Below are 22,158 nucleotides of genomic sequence, written 5' to 3' on the forward strand. Positions count from 1 at the left end.
TTATGAATGAAGTACAAGCTAAAAGCAATTTTTGAACATGGGGAGGGATTTTTTTAAAAATTACATTAAGTGCTTGTCATTGGGTGTGGTTAATTAAAAAGCCACTTATGTTGCCTGAAGTTGACTTAATTACTGAAGCAGATAGTACAAACACGTGCATTGTAGCAGTGATGCCATTACTACAGGCTACAGAAAATTATATAAACTCACCAAACATGGACCAGAATTTTTCTTTCACTGTTGACCTTGAAGGAGAACCTGTGGTGTGGGGTTCCACCATTTTTGTGATTTGCTATCTCAGTATTCAAGGTGAACCCTGGCATACTGATCTAATTGTGATTAAGCACCCAATCACAAACATTTCTCAGATAGTAAAACAGGAAAATAAAACAAATTTTATTTTTAAATACCAAAAGGTTTAATCATACTGATAAGGAACAAGTTGAATAGAAAATACTTAAATTACTTGAATATTTCACAATTTAAGTGAAGTATAGTCCTTATGTACTATTTGCATTTTGTAAAAGTTCACGAATTTGCTAAATAGTAGTTATAATTTCTATCATATAATTCACAACATTATGCAGTAACCCAAAAAGAACAAAAACTACAGAAATCTGAAATAACATTACTGGAAACACTCAGCATGTTGGCTGTTGTATTTGCAGCCTTCTCCAACTTTAGTATACAGGAAGACTCTTTTGTAAGTACGTGAAATTTAATTAGACAATGGAAGAGTAAAAGCATTGTCCTTTTGAGATACACTCAACAGCTGAAAGTACTTTTGAATCCCCATGTAACAGAGCATGTATTCATAGTTTTACCAGCATTACAAATATGGTTCAACTTGAAAGTTCAAATAAATGTCATCATTGGTCAACTGACTTGAAATAGAATTGGGGTGCAAATCTAAAGTTTAAATTAAACTACCACTTTAATCCTGCAGGCTTGGTATTCAATAGAGAGACACTTTTTACTATGTAGAAAGCAAAAAATAAGCAGCATTTATTAAACAGTATTAGGAAGTTGTTGGTGAGAGCAGCACAATACATGCATCATCCAAGACAAATCAACCTGTTTGATTGGCAAGGCTGTTGGGAGAGTACCATGAGAAAGTTATCCAGTGTATCACACAGCTGTTATGGAAATAGAAATATCACAAGGTTAAAAAGCTAAATGTCTTAAATTTACCATCACTTGTGAAAGCATTTTTACTGTTTGAAGTCTATAACTTTGATAGTGGCTCACTTCTCAAGGGAATGGGCAATAACTGTTGGCCTCACCAGCAAAGCACCTTTCTAGTTTTGGCTGAATCACAGATCCTGAAGTGTTATGTAAAATGTCCAAGATTTTTTCTAATTAAGAAAAATCCATTTTTAAATAAAAGCTGAATAGCAATGAGATAGAATTCCTCTTTTGGGGGAAAAGACCAAATATGTAATCATACCTTATAGTTGAAGGTTTTTGTATGCATAAATGTTTGCTCTGATATCACGAAGTAAACATTTTCCTTTTGCTTGACATTTATTCAAAACAAAAATCAATAAATTTAAGATTTCTTTTATGCACAAGCATATTAAAACATTTAACTACCTGCAAAAACAGGTACCAATAAAAAAAAAATCATGATTCTTTGACCCTCAGCAAGTCATCTTCTGCACTGCTAGAACAAAGAATAACTAAATCACACTATAATGATTAAGGTGGTAAGTATATTGGCAGAACTCATGATCCAGATGTGTTACTGCTTCCAGCTCGTTGATTGATATTAAGAAGAAGATGCTTTGGAAGACAGTCCCATATATTGGCAAGCATTTCTTTATAGTGGATCACTGCCTCTAGGCAAAGTCTAAAGGGGAAAAATGAAACAAAATAAAATCTTCATTTATTAATTCAAAATGTATACAATCATTTCTCCAAGAATGAACCACAAATACTAACAAAACCACAAGGTGTTTTTTTTAAAACATAATTTATAAGAATAAATAATGCTGGATACAATTTCACATCATCATTGAACAAATACAAGGGTTGCAGTTGATCCACCTTGCCTCAAGCCAAGACAATAGGTAAAAGCACCACTCCAGTATTCCCTGAAGCTCTCAGGCAGATAGCAAATGCACACCAGATGGGAGAGGTTCAAGTGAATCCATAATGTGAGCATACAGTGAACAGACATTTGGGTATTCACTGTCTTCAGCAGTTGCTAGTCTCATTAATATATTTAACAAATTATTTTCCTGATATATTTTTAACATGTGTAATTAAAATAACTTTTTTTTTAAAATCAGCACGGTTTCTTTAGCAGAAGCCTTTTTCCATTGAAAGGTTCAACTTTTAAGGATATAGATTTCCAAAGTATATATTCGTAGAAAGAGGGTAGCTAAGTGTGGGACTCCAGGACAGCAAATCTGGGGAATTAATAACAATAAGAAAATAGCAGACAACTTAAATCAAACTTTTCACCAGTCTTCACTAAAGAGGACACTACTATCATCTCAAAGTTAATCAATGCACTAGTTTCAAATAGGAAGGAGCTGTAATAATCCCTATTGCAAATGACAAGGAATTGGAAAATCTAAAGACCTAATCAGATTAAAGGCAGGCATCAGTGTTCAGGATGATGGAATGACCTGCAGACAAAGGTTTTTAAAGAGCTGGTGACTGGAGAGATCGTAGAGTCATTGCATTGGTTGAATTTTTTCCAAGTCTCACTGGTAACTGCAGGAAAGTTGCAAATTTGATCCTCTTGTTTAAGAGGAAGGGTGGTGAAATGTGGGAAACAATAAGCCAGTTAGTTTATCACCATTATCAAGTAACAGCAAATCATTTAGAAAAGCTTAATGCAATGAAACCAAGTCAACGTGGTTTTATGAAAGATATAAAATTATGCTTAACAGATTTGCTGAAGTACTTCAAAGATGTAACAAAAAGACATCTGGAAATGCAGTACATTTTCATTTACAGAAATTTGCAAGTGTGTTAACATAAATTGAAAACTAGTTCCTGCATAGAAGACAGTGAGAATAAGTGTGCCTTTTTCAGATCAGAGAAACCCAACAAGAAGTGGCGCACGCATCAATCCTTGCCCCCCCCCCGCCGACCTATCCTTGTCGATAATAATGATTTGGAGGAGAGAAGAGAGTGTGAAGTATCCAAGGTTGCAGATGACAAAAAATGGACTAAGGGTATACTATGAGGGTGATATTTGCGATAAGGCACCCTACAATGGTACAGGTGGGTTATGTGAATGGGCACAAATTTGGCAAATGGAATTTTGTATACGAAAATGTTAAGGGATCTTTGCACTCTGGAAGGAGGAAACAAAAAGGTAATTATTTAAATGGATAAAGACTGAAAATGAGTAAAGCACAAAGGGATCTAGATCCTCGAGTCTTAAACAAAAAGTTAGCACTTAATCTACCGCAAATAATTATAAAAGGCATACAGGTCTTTAATGCAAAGGGTTTAGAGTCCAAATATCAAGAAGCAATGTTATCAGTTTATAGAATGTTGGTGAGTCTGCACCTGTGTACAGCTTTGATCATTTTGTGAAGAATATGAACATTGGATGTAGTCCAAAAGATTCATTAGGCCATTTCCTGAAATGACAGTGTTGTCCTTTCATTAGCAACTGAAAAAAGCATGTTTTCTTGGAGTATAGGAGAACGACAGACAAGTCAGTAGCCAGAGATTTTTCCCCAGAGTGGAAATGACTCATATTTGTATGTATATATATATATATATATACACACAAACACACACACACACGCGCGCGTGCACACACACAGAGTGCTGAGTGCATGGATCATCCTGCCAGTAGAGGTGGCAGAGTCAAATACATTGGGGCATTTAAAATAGAACATGGATCATTGAATAATGGATGTAGGAGGGAAGGGTTAGATTAAACAAAGTTGATTAAAAGGTCAGCATAACATCATGAGCCAAAGGGCTAAACTCTGCTGTAATGTTCTAAGAGAGGGTGTTACATAGCATATTTGATCATTTTCCACTGCTGCAAACTTTTCAAGAGGGAATATATTTATAAAGTAAAGCAGCTCTCATTTAAAACTGAGACTCTTCTCACAGAAGGTGATAAATCTGTGGAATTCTGTCAGAGGGGGTCATAGAGGCTAGAAAATTTTAAATATTTAAAGAGGGGGAAGATAACTTTTTTTTAAACAGAAGGTCAGGAAATTGAGGGTTTTGCGTAACTGGCATTTAACACTAGGGCAGATCGGCCATCATACTGAATCATGGGCCAGGCTTCAGCAGCCAAGGGGCTTACCTTTGCTTCTATTTTCTTGTGTGTGAGACATCTATTCCATTTGCATTTTTGGTCAGTTTAAGAAAACGGATGCAAATGAAAATCAACATTTTATCCTGGCAAAAAAAATACTCCCAAATGAGCCATTATTGACCATTTTTCTTGTCCAGTTCCACTCCAAAATGGAATGAACTAGTTCCCTCATAATTTGCACTAACCCACTAACATTGCCTAACACATTTGATTTATAGTCCATGCAACATTTCAACAGAACAGTCCGAATTTGAATGTAGAGGTGAAAGCAGAAGATTCTGTCAGACTCAGAAGCTCCTCAAAGCTGTTTAGCTTGGCAACATCATTCTCTTACCTGACAAGAGACTTTGGTTGTACTGAGAAGATCAGGATGTCATTACTATGAGCCTGCAAAAAAAATAGTGGTGATGATTTAGAAGATAAAAACAAAGTTTTCAAATATTTTTACTGGATTGGATAAGAAGGCATTACAAATAAATTTCACAGACCTTAAGAAATTGAATTGATTGGAAAGAAATGGGTATTGCTAAAAATCAATGAAAAATTTAAAATACAATCTCTTGTATGCCTTCATGAATGAATCAATGAAGACTTAGAGCTTAGCCTCAAAGTACACAGGTATACCCTACCAGCCTCTTCCCCTCACCCACCATTGTTTAATTCTGGCATATTCCCCCTTCCCTCTCAGTCCTCCTGAAGGTCCTTGGCCCAAAACATCCAACTGTTTACTCATTTCCATAGATGCTGCCCAACCTGCTGAGTTTCTCCAGCATTTTGTACATATTGCCTAGCATCATCTGTGTATTGCAACCAGAAGATTGAAGTTGGGATCACCTTACTACCAGAAGGCCAATTTCCCGGTTATCCTGTAGATTCCTTCAGAATGAAACCTATTGGCGGTGAGGGGCAGCACTGCAGCAAAGACTGAGAAAAGTGCTGGGGTAAATATACAAGCTAGCTTGACACAACTTTGCACATCATTTTGGTTAAGATTAGGGCTTGCATGCCAGTTTTCCGGAACACTTATAATTGAAACATTTTAATTTCAAAATAACAATAATTTTTATTACATCATCACTGATAGTTTACTGTACACTACTGTAATATACTTTAAATGGTTGTCTTGACAAACCTGTGGTATTTTAACATCAAATTATAAGGAAAGCTTTTATCTTTAGATCCAAACTGATCTCTAAAACTGAAACTCATTACCATGAAGTTGCACAAATATTTATGATGAATTGCATCTATGCTAGCTTCCATTTAAAGTAAACCTTAATTTTCTTTCCTGGGAGAGAAGTGTACAAAGTAGCAAATGAGGGTATCGTTTAAAGAAACTACAAATGAACTTACTGCTTGTTGTCGAGATAACAGATTGTTAGCGCATCCGCCAAAAACAATCACTTCTGCCTCATCATTTGTACAAGCAGAATGCCAAAGCCTGAAGATAAATAATAAAATCAGTAGGTTTAAAAAACAATATGTTGCAATACATTCATGGTGTTGCCTGAAATGATTTTAATGTTTATTTCAATTATATGTCACTGCCTAATGAAGGAAAGCGACATCACTATTTTTATTTCCCTATCTATGTATGTGAAATTTGATGTTGAATTGCAGAATTACATAAGAAAACTGTTAACAAAAGAGCAAAATGGTAAAAATTGATCTGAAGCAACACAGTTTGATGCCGTACCAGTCTGTGTGAAGGGGGTAAAAAAGAGAAAATCCATGTATGCTCCATTTTCTTCCTACTACTTTAGTTCCCTTTGTATGCTGTGTCATCCCTGGCTACACAGGAATGCCTGATTGGCCCAACTCCTGATAGATAAATCAGAGGAAATTTAACAGTCTGACTTAAGGCAGTAATCTCTGCACAGTATGCTTCAGATCAGAAACAAGGTAATGAAATCAGTCTGGTGCCCCCCAATCTTCATGTCCTCTGCAAGGCTGCTGATCAGAACACCTACATTCAAATAATATATCTAACAAAATTAGATATATAACAAACATAGATCCCAACAATGAACCTTGCAGAACTTGGGCAAATCTTATCCCTTGGAAGTCTAATAGCTTTCCTGTCACAGTTGCAAGGCTTACTGGCCTCTACTTTTCTAGACCATCTTATTGCCCTTCTTAAGCAAAGAAACTACAATGGCTATTCTATAGTCTCCAAGGATCTCACTCATGGCTTAAGAGGATATAAAGATCTCCACTGAACGCCCTGCAATCTTCTCCCTTGCCACCTCAGTTTGTTGGGATAGATTCCATCAGACTTAAGGAACTTATCCACCTTAATGTTTCTCAAGACACCCAATCCCTCCTCAATATTAGTAAGTCTTAGAATATGAACACAGCCCATCATGTCATTCTCCTTGATGAATACCAATGCAAAGTACTCATTTAGGATCTCTCCCCCTTTTGCCCTTCCCTGTAGGTATAACAATCAGCAATGGTCTGATATCTCCAGGCTCAAGTTATCAGAACCCAGATTCATTATCATTTTAAGCTGCCTCACACCGAGTCAGAAATCCTTTTCCTAAACCATCTCTTGGCATAAGAAAGCATAAGTAGACCACTTAGTTCTCGAGTGCTCTGTGATTCAATATAATAACAGCTGATCTGTGCCAGGACTCCTCTGTACTATGCCAGTTTCCTATATCCTCAATTTCCTTCCATCTCAGCAATCGGCCAAGTGATTCTGCTTTGGAATTTCTCCAATACCAGTAAAGCCTTTCCTAAACAAGGGGGATGGCCCCATCACTGGACAATTCTACCAATGCTTCCTTATTTCTAAACATTTACCTTCTTGCAATAAGAGTCAGTAAATCATTCCCCACCCTAACCACTTGCTGCATCTGCCTGTTAATGGTTTGTAATTTCTGATGTTAAAGTGCAATAGAGCTTTCACCTCAGAGCATTCTGAGGGGAGATGTTGGGCACGTGTGAGAATAAAATAACATGAATGTGGGAATGAGGTAAATGGGTGCTTTATGGTCATCACAGACCACGTGGGCCAAAGGGCCCATTCTCATGCTATAATACTAATTTGTAATGTTAAGAAACACAGAAAACCTACAGCACAATACAGGCCCTTCAGCCCACAAAGCTGTGCTGAACATGTCCTTACCTTAGAACTACCTAGGCTTACCCAAAGCCCTCTATTTTTCTAAGGAACATGTACCTATCCAGGAGTCCATTAAAAGACCCTATCACATCTCCCTCTACCGCCGGCAGCCCAAACCATGCACTCACCACTCTGCGTAAAAAACTTAACCCTGACAACTCCTCTGCACCTACTTCCAAGCAGCTTAAAACTATGCCCTCCTGCTATCCACTTCAGCCCTGGGAAAAAGCCTCTGACTATCCACATGATCAATGCCTCTCATTATTGTATACACCTCTATCAAGTTACCTCTCATCCTCTCTCACTCCAAGCAGAAAAGGCCAAGTTCACTCAACCTATTCTCATAAGGCATGCTCCCCAATCCAGGTAATATCCTTGTAAATCTCCTCTGTATCCTTTCTATAGTGAGGCAACCAGAATTGAGCACAGTACTCTTAAGTGGGGTCTGACCAGGGTCCTATGTAGCTGCAACATTACCTCTTGGCTCTTAAACTCAATTCCACGGTTGATGAACGCCAATGCACTGTATGCCTTCTTAACCACAGAGTCAACCTGCACAGCAGCTTTGAGTGTCCAATGGACTCAGACCCCAAGATCCCTCTGATCCTCCACACTGCCAAGAGCCTTACCATTAATACTACATTCTGCCATCATATTTGACCTACCAAAATGAACCATCTCACACTTACCTGGGTTGAACTCCATCTGCCACTTCTAGTCCAGTTTTGCATTCTATCAATGTCCCACTGTGACCTCTGATAGCCCTCCACACTATCCGTAACACCCCCAACCTTTGTATCATCAGCAAATTTGCTAATCCATCCTCCACTTCCTCATCCAGGTCATTTATAAAAATCATGAAGAGTAGGGGTCCCAGAACAGATCCCTGAGGAACCAACCTCCATGCAGGATGTAACCCATCTACAACCACTCTTTGCCTTCTGTGGGCAAGCCAGTTCTGGATCCACAAAGCAATGTCCCCTTGGATCCCATGCCTCTTTACTTTCTCAATAAGCCTTGCATGGGGTAACTTATCAAATGTCTTGCTGAAATCCATATACACTACATCTATGGCTCTACCTTCATCAATGTGTTTAGTCACATCCTCAAAAAATTCAGTCAGGCTCGTAAGCCACAACCTGCCTTTGATAAAGCCATGCTGACTATTCCTAATCATATTATGCCTCTCCAAATGCTGATAAATCCTGCCTCTCTGGATCTTCTCCATCAACTTGCCAACCACTGAAGTAAGACTCACTGGGCTATTTCTACTCCCTTTCATGAATAAGGGAACAACATCCGCAACCCTCCAATCCTCCAGAACCTCTCCCGTCCTCATTGATAATGCAAAGATCATTGCCAGAGGCTCAGCAATCTCCTCCTTTGCTTCCTACAGTAACCTGGGGTACATCCATCCGGTCCCAGTGACTTATCCAACTTGATGCTTTCCAAAAGCTCCTGCACATCCTCTTCCTCTTCACATGCTCAAGCTTTTCAGTCTGCTGCAAGTCATCCCTACAATCGCCAAGATCCTTTTCCGCAGTGAATACTGAAGCAAAGTATTCATTAAATACCTCTGCTATCTCCACTGGTTCCAAACACACTTTTCCACTGTCACACTTGTTTGGTCCTATTTTCTCATGTCTTATCATCTTACTCTTCACATACTTGTAGAATGCCTTGGAGTTTTCTTTAATCCTGTCTGCCAAGGCTTTCTCATGGCCCCTTCTGGCTCTCCTAATTTCATTCTTAAGCTTCCTCTTGCTAGCCTTATAAATCTTCTAGATCTCTATCATTATCTAGTTTTTTTGAACCTTTTGTAAGCTCTTCTTTTCTTGACTAGATTTACAACAGCCTTTGTACACGGTTTCTGTCTTATTTCCCTGTCTCACTGCAACATACCTATGCAGAATCCCATGCAAATATACCCTGAACATTTGCCACATTTCTTCTGTATATTTCCCTGAGAGCATCTGTTTCCAATTTATGCTTCCAAGTTCCTGTCTGATAGCCTCATATCTCTCCTTACTCCAATTAAACATTTCCCGAACTTTTCTACTATGGTAAAGGAGATAAGAATTGTGATCACCATCTCCAAAATGCTCTCCCACTGAGAGACCCAACAGCTGACCAGGTTCATTTCCCAATACCAGATCAAGTACAGCCTCTTCTCTTGTAGGCTTATCTACATATTGTGTCAAGAAACCTTCCTGAACACACCTAACAAACTCCACCCCATCTAAACCCCTCGGTCTAGGGAGATGCCAATCAATATTTGGGAAATTAAAATCCCCCCACAACCGCCCTGTTATTATTACACTTCTGCAGAATCTGTCTCCTTATCCGCACCTCAATGTCTCTGTTACTATTGGGTGGTCTATATATTAAAAAAATACCCAGTAGACCCCTTCCCCTTCCTCTTCCTAACTTCCACCCATACAGACTCCATTGAGAAAACCTCCATGATTTCCTCCTTTTCTGCCACCATTACACTATCCCTGATCAACAGTGCCACGCCCCCACCTCTTGCCTTCCTCCCTGTCCTTTCTGAAACATCTAAAACCTGGCACTCAAAGTAACCATTCCTGTCCCTGCACCATCCAAGTCTCTGTAATGGCCACAACATCATAGCTCTAAGTGCTAAGCTCATCTGCTTTGTTCATAATACTTCTTACATTAAAATAGACACATCTCAAACCATCGGTCTGAGTGCAACTTTTCTCTATCACCTGCCTATCCTCCCTCTCGCACTGTCTACAAGCTTTCTCTATTTGTGAGCCAAACTCCCTTTCCTCTGACACATCAGTTTGGTTCCCACCCCCCAGCAATTCGAGTTTAAACTCTCCCCAATAGGCTTAGCAAACCTCCCTGCCAGGATATTGGTCCCCCAGGGATTCAAGTGCAACCCGTCCTTTTTATACAAGTCACACCTGCCCCAAAAGAGGTCCCAATGATCCAGAAATCTGAATCCCTGCCCCCTGCTCCAATCCCTCAGCCACGCATTTATCCTCCGTCTCATTCTATTCCTATACTCACTGTCATGTGTCCCGAGATTACTACCTTTGAGGTCCTGCTTCACCACTTACTTCCTAACTCCCTGTAGTCTGTTTTCAGGACTTCCTCCTCCCTTTTCTTACCCATGTCGTTGGTACCAATATGTACCACAACCTCTGGCTGTTTTCCTTCCCACTTCAGGATATCATGGACATGATCAGAAACATCGTAGACCCTGGCAACTGGGTGGCAAACTACCATTCATGCTTCTTTACTGTGTCCAAAGAATCGCCTGTCTGACCCCCTAACTATAGAGTCCCCTATCATTGCTGCCATCCTCTTCCTTTCCCAACCCTGCTGAGCTACAGGGCCGGACTCCATGCAGAGGCACAGCCACTGTTGCTTCCCCCAGGTAGGCCATCTCCCCCAACAGTACTCAAACAGTATTGTTGGAGAAATGCATTAAATTAAGGGCATTTAATAAAAACATGTCCTTTGACAAGCACCATGGTCTTACTTAACAGAGTAAATGAAACCACCCTCTCTACTGTCAATGAGAATTCTGCATGAATTCTATATAGGGATGTCCACATTACTTCACCAGAAGATGATATTGCTAGACTCCTGAGTAAAGGAAAGCTGCAAAATCAATTTTTCTTCTGCCATTGCTGTCAAAGCAACCACTTGGATAAGATCAACGTTATTAGCTTCAAGTGAATCAAACAAACAACATTACTCAAGGCTGAAGGGGTGCATTGTACTGTTGAACCTGGCATGTTAAAAACCTGACACAAGATTTAAAAGTACACAAGAGGAACCCACAGCAGAAAAAAAGAGTATTAAAACAACTTTTCTATAGATGGTTTTCAATTCATGCTTTTACCTTGGTTTGTCAGAATAATTGTGTTCTACCTTTAACCATTCATTCTTGCTCAGACTGAATATCCAGGCATCACCTAAAAACAAATAACTTTGTGCAATTAGTGAATTCTTGAAGCACACTTTTTTTTTTACATTAAACACCAAGTGTGCTGATTTGCAATTTCCTTTTGCCAATTCACAGAGATTGAATTTTACTAACATATGGCTTCCACAACCTTCTTGTCACAGTCATGGTAATTTTACCCAGAACCTGAATACAAATATTTACGAAAAATTGAGCTGGGTGCCAGATATGTGCACTGCACTCTACATCTTTAAAAATGGTAACCATACAAGTCTCTATCACAAAGTGTTAACAGTTTATTTATTGAGGAGCTTGGAGTTATACAATTTTCACAAAAGTAACTGCATATATTTAATTAATAACAACAGAAACATAAATGTGACACTCTAGAAGGGGAAAAGGCCACTTGGACCATATTACAATTTAAATGAACAGCTCTTCTCTAACAAGTCTCTAAAAGTTTCCTGCTAGCAAATGATTAATGCAGCAAAATAAGAGTGAAACATACTTAACGGTTGTTTGTCAGTTGTGAAACCTCCAAACAGGAAGAGATGATCATTTGAGATAGTAGTGAGTGAATGCCAAGAGCGGCCAACAGGGATTTGATCGGGTGACTGTACCCTAGCAAATAAAAATTTGAAATGATAGACGATATTCTCAAAGGATCTGCAGTGATTCACTGAAAACCTGTACACTCTTGTAATCCAAAACTATACTTGCCAAAGACCTTAACTATAAAAAGCTGTTAGCTTTAAGAATAATTGAATGAACAGTTTTGTTTGTTCATGTAGCAAATTGTTCTCAATTTATACTTAGTAATGCCAAAATTAATTTTATAAATATTTTATAAATATTAACACAGAATTAGAAATGGAAAACCGTAAGCTCTTAAAAGTGATACTAAATCACTAAATACTTTAAATTCATATACTAGACGACATGCATTTACAGTGAGGGGGGAGGGTGTCAAGTTTAAAGGACAAGTGTGGGTAACTTATTTTTAGAAATCACTGAGCTGTAGGTATCACTGAGTGCCAGGGTATAGAGGAAACAGATTTGATAGTGGCATTTGAGACTTTCCGTTAGGCACATGAATAAATAGATCCTGTACAGGAAAAAAAGTTTAATTTAGTTTCATATTCAGCACAGATGAGTTGGGCTGAAGGACCTGTTGCTGTGATGTTCCCTGTTCAACAATACTGCACAAATTATTTTACAAACATCTGAGTTACTAATTTTAAGGCATTCTTATGCATGTTTGAATGCTAATGGAAACAGTTGGATAAATTATCTTTTAAGAATAATATAATTTAATAATTGAAAAAAATAACATGGTTCTCTGAATAGTTAAAGTTATTAGGTATATGAACGAGAAACTTCAGGAAGTTCTAAATGTAATGGTCAGTTGGTAGGTTTCAGCCTCTGTGATGATGGCAGCTTTATAAATGGCCACACCACTCTGGAGTGAAAACAACTTGGTTTCCCACATTTAAACGATTGATATGTGGACATGTGATGTGGATATGTGGATACCTGACATGTGGATGTCAGGTGGAGATTAAATAAACAGGTGGGCTGCTCTGGAGGTCTCAACAGCCTATAGAGTAAAAGGCTGACAAAGAGTTCACTTTAATAAGTTCCATGAGGCACTCAATGGCTGAGAAACTATCACACAAGGAAATCTGTAGATGTTGGAAATTCAAGTAACACACATAAAATGCTGGTGGAACGCAGCAGGCCAGGCAGCATCTATAGGGAGAAGCACCGTCGACGTTTCGGGCCGAGACCCTTCATTAGGATGATCTCGGCCCAAAACATCGACTGTACTTCTCCCTATAGATGCTGCCTGGCCTGCTGCATTCCACCAGCATTTTGTGTGTGTTACACCAAGAAACGGCTGGCATTTTCATGCACAGAGATGCTCCTATAAGCAACTTAAGACTGAAAGAAAATCTCAGGCACTTCATTCTGTGGCCACTTTATTAGTTACACATGCTCATTAATACAGATTAATCAACCAATTGTGGCAGCAACTCAAAGCATAAAAGTCAAGAGGTTCAATTTTTGTTTAGACCCAAAAAAAAAAGTGGCTTTGACTATGGAATGATTGTTGGTGCCTGACTGCTGATAACCTGGGATTTTCACACACAACAGTCTCTAGAGTTTACAGAGAAAACTGTGTGAAAAACAAAACCATGCAGTGAGTGGCAGTTCTGTGGGCAAAAACACCTTGTTAATGAGAGAGGTCAGAGGAGAATGGCCAGACTGGTTCAAGCTGACAGGAAGACGCTAGTAACTTAAATAACCCAGTGTTACAACAGTGGTGTGCAGAAGAGAATCTCTGAATGCACAGCTCGAAGTTTGAAATGTAAGGGCTACAGAAGACTGTGAACATGCATAGGTACAGGAGGTACTTAATAAAGTGGCCACTGAGTTTATATTGAGGTTGAGAAAGCTGGGGAAACATGGTGGTGATTAATTCAACATATTAACTATCATGTAAAATAGCAGTTCCCAGTTCCGAGTGCACCAACTTCCTCATGGGAGGGGGAAAAGGGATAGCTTACAGACGGTGGCAAGATTTTCATGATATTGAATAAATTCATCAGTAGCAAAAATACATAAATATCTATTTAATGCCCTAGCTGCCCCAGGCAAAGCAGTTATTGAGAATACCCAAAACACCCCCAAATCCTCAGGAGGACTTTGTAACATCATCAGCAGCTTTTTTTTTTTGGGTGGGGGTTGCGGGCGTCGTGGGAGTGTTCGTTGATAAGTATTCTTGACTGTGAGAGAGTAGAGTTTAGTAAGGGTTGGAAATCACTTGTAAAATACAAAATAAATTACATACACTTCATTCCATTCCCATATGTCCAAGTCAAGGTAATAGAGATCATTGGTCCTGACATCCTTAAATAGAAATGATGGGTAAGTACATAAGTGAATGTTGATTCATTAATGACACAATGCAACTTTTGTTACTGGAACAGACATATCCCTTCAGAAAAACTTGCAATGGAAAATTTTGAATTAAATTGTCTGTTACTTCAATGCAAAGTTAACTTTACTACCTCATAGTTTATTTCATTTTACAGATATACAATGAGTGCAAAGAAGAAAGTGAGGATTAGCCACCAACAGTGGAAAGAAACACATTTTTATGCTATCAGTGCTATACACTGGCAGCCAAGCTGCACTAGTAGTGTGGGAAAGAATACTTCATGAAAGCATTCAATCACTCTCCTAACTCGCGATCTGTAGAAAGGGGTAATGCTTTGGGTAATGAGAAGGCACATTCACTTGAAGTAGAATATTTAATTTTGTTGACCTAGGTAGTCATGTTCAAGTTTTTAGTATTGACTTCCCTGGATATTAACGATGGAGTATTCAACAATATGACACCATTAAATGTTGAAGACAGATGGTTGGACTCCCTCTGTACTGAGCACTGGTATAGCATATATAATGCTGGTCAGAGGCAGGTATGGTTACAATATTCAAGAGTATTCCGACAGCAGCTGAGTGGCAGAATGCCACAGGTTATGTGATGGGAAATGGGGATTAGAATTGATGGCTGGCATACAAACAGTGGTCTGAACAACCCGCTACCATGTTGAATGTCACTATAGCAAACTAGTGGATGTGGTGTATTTGGACTTGGAAATCTTAGATTAGATGCCACACAGGAGACTACTGGACAGAATAACATTTTAAGATACCCCAATTCTAGTTGGGAGATCCACTTGGGTTATATTCTTAATTTCTTTTAATGTAGCAGATTTGATGCAACCAAATGGCTTGCTAGAACATTTCAGAAGAGAGTTAAAAATTAAAATCAGATTGATGCTGATTTGGAATCTAGTAAGAGTGCCAGATTGCCTTCGCTAAATAGAAAAGCCTATCTTGGGTGGACTCTACTGCAGAACCAGTAACCAATAATTTCAGAATTTGTTTGAAGTGGCAACAAAAAAAAGTCATAAGGGGACTGTTCAAGGTTCAGAAGAACTTCTCATCTGTAAACATTGTCCTGAAATTCTATATTTTTGTTCCATGCACATTTACTAAATTGGAATTCAATTTGCTGTCTGCTTGTAGTTTTGAAGATCATGTACTCATTTCCATTTAATGACAATTTATGATAATTTAAATCAATTTGTTACCTTGTTAAAAAAGGCAAGCTCCAATGCCAGAGTCTATACCACGACTCACCTACGCATTTTGCAGAAGTCCTGATGTTCAGAATGCTGGCAATAGGCTTAAAATATCAACGCATCTTTTACTCCACTGTCCTCCCCTTTAACTCCTTTTAGGCTTGTAAATCGAAGTGCTGAACTTGTGCCAGTTCAAAGCTGGCACAAATGCAACAGCCCCATTTAAATGAATAGGACAAATGCAAGGGAAGACTTACTTTGTAAAACTTAAGCTCTATTAAAAACTTTTAAGTGTGCTTACTTGTAGGAACAGATTGTTTTTTTAAAATATTTTTTATTTAGCTAAAGAACATGAAAAGCACTGTGTGGGGTGTGAGCAGTGGGTGAAACAGGGATGAGGATGGTGCAGGATGGCTCTCAATGGTTGTCAGGACTAACATTAGACTACACTGCTGCTATTAGTAGTAGTAACATAATCTAAAGGCAGGCAGCAGGCCAGTAATGTTAGGATAGCTGAAGATCTGCCCAAAATTTCTACTAAGTGCAATGTTTCCAATGTTTTCACTATAAATATTACAGAATCAACTCAATATTTTGCTGGAAGGTTAATCAAATAACGTACCTGATATCGTCCTCCAAATACGTAACCGCGGTTCCCAACCGTTGCACAAGCATGAGCTGCTCTAGGTGTGGGGGGCTTTCCCTATTTAATACAAGAGTACACATCATATGACCTACCACCACTGAAAGAATAGTACTGCCATTTTGGTATTGGGTGCTGGTGAAATCATTCTAATCAAATAAGTGTTACACAGTAGAAAATCCTGCAACTTGCATTTTGCTGCAGCACAATGCAACAGACTAATTGTGCAAAGAAAAACAGATGAGAAATAAAACTCAAAAATGCTGGAAATGCAGATGCAGCTGAGTCATCTCTGGATAGAGAAATACAGTGAATGTTTCATGTCTTTCATCGGAATGCAGAAATGAGTCATGCCAACTTCGTTGCTCAGTGAGCAAGTCTCATTCTATCCGTGTTTGGCCCACAACCCCCTCAACCTCTCCCATCCTAGATCTTCCAACAAACCTTTTCTACCCTCATTCTAGTTTGACAATTCTGTCCTATAACAGTGATCAAAATTGTACGTAACAAAGTTTCGCCTCACCAATTTCTTATAAAACTGGAACAACACCTCCCAACTCCTATACTCAATGCCCTGACTGATAAAGGCTAGTGCACTAAACATCACCTACACCAGCATATCTGCCTGTGGAGCCACTTTCAACAAACTATGGACTTGTAACTCCTAGTTCCACTATCATAACAATCCCTAGGAGCCTACAATTCACTGTACCAAGCCCTATACTGGCTTCATCTCCTAAAATGCCTCATATTACCCTAGATTGAAAGCCACTTGCCAATTCTCAGCCCACATAACTAAACAACCAATATCCCTCTACTTTTTCATAGTTTTCTTTCTAGAACACCACCTGTTTCAGTTTCATTCACAAACTTAGTGACCATGTCTTGTATATTCACATCCAAATCATTTATATAAATTACAAAGGTCCCACCACCATCGCCTGTTGCACAACAGTAGCATAGGTCTCCAGTCTGAGGAACAACTGTTAAGCATCACCCTCTGCTTCCTATCACTAAGCTAATACGTTACCTTCCCCAACCCACCCCATGTTCCCTCGCAATATAACCTTCCAGATTAGCCTGCCATGAGGAATCTTGTCAAAGGTCTTTCTAAAGTCCATAAAGACAACAAGCACTCCCTACCCTAATCCATATTCTTAGTTACTGTCTTTAATATAAGATTTGTAGACACACAAATTACCACACACAAAGCTGGGATGTCCCAGATCAGAACTTGTCTCTCCAAACAGTGGTGATTGTCTCTCAGAACCCCTCACCAACCACCAGCATCAGATTCACTGACCTGATGTACAGTGCATTAGTTTTCTAGATTTTCCCCAGTTCTGATGACTAGGAAACACCAATTCAGTTCATCTCCTCACAGATGTGGTCTGTCATCCTGTGTATTTTCAGTCTTCTGTCCCTCCCCTCCCCCCACAGCTACTGTTTTTATGCATTTTTAAAAGAATGGATACCTTTGTAAGGGGCTGAGACCATGTAAAAGTTTCAAGATCAATAATGTGGACATGATTGTTCCAGCCTCTTGGATGACTTGCATTCTGAAACAAACAAACAGTTTCAACCTCACTGTTTAGAGACACAAAGGAAGACATTCTCAAAACAACAAAAAGAACTATTTACCCAAAATGATGATTCATCAAATTCAAATGATCCATGGCACTTCTCCTGAGGCTGGTAACCATAGCCACCGAAGAAAATCACTCTGGAAGAAGAATTAGCAGTAATTACGATGAGACAGGCAAAGCAAGGTAGAACTTACAGTCACCATTTTTCAATCCGCAGTCTCACAGCCACAACAACCAAGGTTCAATCCTGATGTCCTGGTGCCTCTCAGTGGAGTTTGCATGTTCTCCTTTTGACAACAGTTTTCCTCTTACAGTTCAATAAATTAACAGGTCTGTAGGTTAATTGCCCTGAATGTCTAGAATCTAGGCATAAACTGATAGGAATGCTGGGAGAATAAAACAAGTTAGGGGACATGACAGTAAAAATGGGTAATTGATGGGCACAGATATCTGTTTCTGTATCTATTAATGACCATGAAAGGAATAATTGAATTAAGTTGATCAATAAATGTATTGATCTTTTTTTCCATACTAACAAATTTTATACCAATGTTGTCATCATCTTCTTAAGCCCATCAAATATAACCCTACTGAGTTACAGGCCATCGGTAGCAGCTGGTACTGAATCTTCTGTCCTGAGCCAGTCTTTCAAGATTGCCTATGTGTAGCTCATCTTTTTGGTGTAAACTTCCTTCCCTAGGGATGAGGTGTTTGGAGTTTTGTTGCGTTTCTGTAGCAGTGGGATTTTATGGGATGGGATTTCCAGCCCTGTGCCCAGTCCTCCTGCTTTCCCAGCCAGGCTTGGGACAGTCCAACATGGAGTTTTATACCAATGCAGTGAATAAATAAATAGCATTTTATTTTTAAGATTTTCAAAATGTTGTCAACCTTCAGTCAAGCTTTGCTATTACATGAAATTTTCCTAAATTGACTAGACTTTAGTTTCAAAAATAAAATCTAAGAATCTTTAAATCAACAATTTTTTTTATAATACCTTTAGATTTCTTTCATTTTGGAGACAACTGTGTATTTTTAATACATTATTTATCTTACGCATTTACCAAAATTATCCTGCTTAACAAACATGAAGAATTAACTGAAAACAGATTAAATGTTTCTGGAACTTATCTTGGGATCTTTATGTTCACTAATTGCCAGTGCTTCTTGGGGGGGGGGGGGGTTTAAACTAAATTTGCAGAATGTGAGAGGGGATAGCGAGAGGAAGAATAAAGGACAGGTGGGGACTACACAGTTCCGGAATATTAAGTGTGTAGTAGAGAAAGGTGAGGCGGAACAAGTGATAAGGAGGACACATGTACAGAGGGATGGTCTGACGGAACATGGAGTTAAATGTGTTGAAAGAATAAGTAAATTTAGGAAGGACAACAAAATTCTAGGGGCGTATAGCCCGATGGGAGTTCAGGGAGCTGGGTTAAACACAATAGGCAGAGATTCAAAACAGAGAGAGGAGAAATGGGCTAAAAATTCTATACCTGAACACACGGTGTCAGAAATAAGGCGGATGAGCTTGAAGCTCAGGTGCGAATGGGTAACTATGATGTTGTTGGGATAACAGAGACATGGCTGCAGGGAGATCAGACCTGGGAAATGAATGTACAAGGGTATACGTGCTATTGTAGGGACAGAAATGTGGGCAGAGGGGGTGGCCCTGTTGGTGAGGAATGAGATTCAGTCCTTTGCAAGGGGGGGACATAGGATCAGGAGAAGTGGAGTCTGTGTGGATAGAATTGAGGAACAGTAAGGGCAAAAGGACCCAAATGGGTGTTGTCTACAGGCCACCAAACAGTAGCATGGATATTGGGTGCAAGTTGAATAGGGAGTTAACATTGGCATGTGGCAAAGATAATGTCACAGTAGTTATGGGGGATTTCAACATGCAGGTGAACTGGGAGAATCAGGTTGGTGCTGGACCCCAGGATAGGGAGTTTGTAGAGTGCCTAAGGGATGCATTCCTGGAACAGCTTGTACGACAGCCGACCAGGGACAAGACTATTCTGGATTTAGTGTTATGTAATGAACAGGATTTGATCAGCAATCTTGCAGTAAAGGAGCCATTAGGAGGTAGTGATCATAATATGATAAGTTTTTATCTGCAATTTGAGGAGGATAAGGGCAGCTCGGAGGTGTCAGTGTTGCAGTTGAGCAGGGGAAACTATGGAGCCATGAGGGAGGAGCTGGCCAAAGTTGACTGGACGGATATCCTAGCAGAAAAGACAGTGGAACAGCAATGGCAGGTATTCTTGGGAATAATGCACAAGGTGCAAAATCAGTTCATTCCCCGGAGAAGGAAGGATTCAAAGGGGGGAAAGGGGCCGCAGTGGTTGACAAAGGAAGTCAGAGATTGCATAGCATTAAAAAAAAAGTATGACAGAGCTAAGGAGGGTGGGAGGACAGATGATTGGGAAGTTTTTAAAGGAACAACAGAACTCAACTAAAAAAGCAATATGGGGAGAAAAAATGAGGTACGAACACAAGCTAGCCAGGAATATAAAGGAGGATAGCAAAAGCTTTTTTTTTTTTTTGGTATGTGAAGAGAAAGAAGATAGTTAAGAACAATGTTGGGCCCTTGAAGAATGAATTGGGTGAAATTGTTATGGGAAACAGAGAAATGGCAGAAGAATTTAATAAGTACTTTAGATCTGTCTTCACTAAGGAAGACACAAGCAATCTCCCAGATGTATGGATGGGCCAAGGACATAGGGTAACAGAGGAAATGAAACAGATTGACATTAGGAAGGATACGGTGACGAGTAGACTGATGGAACTGAAGGCTGACAAATCCCCAGGTCCAGATGGTCTGCATCCTAGGATACTGAAGGTGGCGGCCCTGGAAATTGCGGATGCATTGGTAATCATTTTCCAATGTTCCTTAGATTCAGGATCAGTTCCTGAGGATTGGAGAATGGCTAATGTTATCCCACTTTTTAAGAAAGGAGGGAGGGAGAAAATAGAGAACTATCGACCTGTCAGCCTGACATCGGTGGTGGAGAAGATGCTAGAGTCCATTTTTTTAATATTAGTTTTTTTTTAATACATTTTCTACATCGCTACCATAAAAAAAACCCAGATCGAAATGAAGAACATTAATAGTGCAAAAATAAACATACAATAATAATATAATACAAAAGATAATTGAGAAAACACCCAAATTGAAGACATGTAAAATTAGTATCCTCCCCAAGCCCCACAACAAAAAAGAACTCCAGACCAACGACAACACAATATAGAGAGTATACATCAGGACATTCAAACCCCCAAAACTGTAAATACACTTAGCAACAGAAGATATTGATGCCTACTACCAAAAAAAAGGAGCTGAAAGCAAGGGACCGAAAAAAAAAACCTTAGTTAAGGGGAAGGTTATGAAAGTACTCAATAAAGGGTCCCCAGATCTTATGGAACTTTGTATCCGAATTAAGAACTGAATAATGAATTTTTTCGAGGTCCAAGCAGGCCATAATATCATTAAGCCATTGAGCATGCGTGGGCGGGGCAACATCGCTCCATCTAATGAGGATTAAACATCTAGCAAGGAGAGAAGCAAAAGATAATATTCGACACTTAGTCGAACTCAGATGTAAATCTGTCTCACCCAAAAAAACGAACAAAGCAATTAAAGGGTTAGGTTCTAGGTGGTGATTCAGAATATAAGATAACGTTATGAAGACATCTTTCCAAAATTTCTCCAAGCTAGGACAAAACCAGTACATATGAATGAGAGAGGCTTACCAAAATTTTTATATTTATTTCAAGCCCTACCAGTTTTTATTCCTAAATCTTTTTTTGATAACATTGATTCAAAAATTTCTTCATTTGTGTGGCAAAATAAAAACCCTAGGTTAAGTAAAAAGCAATTACAAAAATCAAAAAAAGATGGTGGTTTAGCTTTACCTAATTTTAGATTTTATTATTGGGCAAATAATATTCGTAATTTATTGTATTGGAAATTAGATTTGGATTCACCACTGTGCCCACAGTGGGTAAATTTGGAATGTAATGAGGTAAAGGGATATTCTCTATTCTCTGTTCTTGGTTCTTGTCTTCCTGCGGATTTAGTTAAATTTAATAAACAAATATTTAATCCTGTTATTAAACATACATTACGAATTTGGTTTCAATTTCGTAAGTTTTTTATTTTGAAAAACTTTGTTCTTGATAGCCCTATCTTATTTAATTTCTTTTTCAAACCCTCCTGGACAGATCAAGCTTTTAACATATGGAAAAGGAAAGGTATAAAATGTTTTCGTGATCTCTTTTTTGAAGATACTTTGATGTCATTTGATCAACTTTCTAATAAATTTGAATTACCTAAATCTAATTTTTTTAGATATTTACAAATTAGAAATTTTTTACATAAAGTTTTACCATCTTTTCCTAATTCAACTTTGAT

General features: G+C 38.8%; 1 protein-coding gene across 2 annotated transcripts in view; it reads right to left on the reverse strand.

Moving 5' to 3' along the window:
* Positions 1-375: 375 nt before the first annotated feature.
* The window catches only part of klhdc2 (kelch domain containing 2), a 54,075-nt gene continuing 32,292 nt past the window's right edge, over positions 376-22,158 (reverse strand). The window contains exons 6-15 of one of the 2 annotated variants that reach the window (XR_009509743.1): positions 17,803-17,884; positions 17,637-17,720; positions 16,141-16,221; positions 14,219-14,277; positions 11,876-11,988; positions 11,305-11,377; positions 5,654-5,741; positions 5,135-5,224; positions 4,635-4,687; positions 1,767-1,849 (exon numbers count right to left, since the gene is read on the reverse strand). Coding sequence is in view for 1 of the 2 variants with exons in the window: in XM_059959383.1 (XP_059815366.1) it covers positions 1,726-1,849; positions 4,635-4,687; positions 5,654-5,741; positions 11,305-11,377; positions 11,876-11,988; positions 14,219-14,277; positions 16,141-16,221; positions 17,637-17,720; positions 17,803-17,884 (757 nt within the window). In the remaining variant the exon portion in view is untranslated. Of the gene's footprint in view, positions 1,850-4,634; positions 4,688-5,134; positions 5,225-5,653; positions 5,742-11,304; positions 11,378-11,875; positions 11,989-14,218; positions 14,278-16,140; positions 16,222-17,636; positions 17,721-17,802; positions 17,885-22,158 lie in introns of both variants that reach the window. The other variant, XM_059959383.1, reaches the window with a different exon arrangement.

This window comes from Hypanus sabinus, chromosome 2 (genome assembly GCF_030144855.1).
Source record: "Hypanus sabinus isolate sHypSab1 chromosome 2, sHypSab1.hap1, whole genome shotgun sequence".
Lineage (NCBI taxonomy): Eukaryota > Metazoa > Chordata > Chondrichthyes > Myliobatiformes > Dasyatidae > Hypanus > Hypanus sabinus.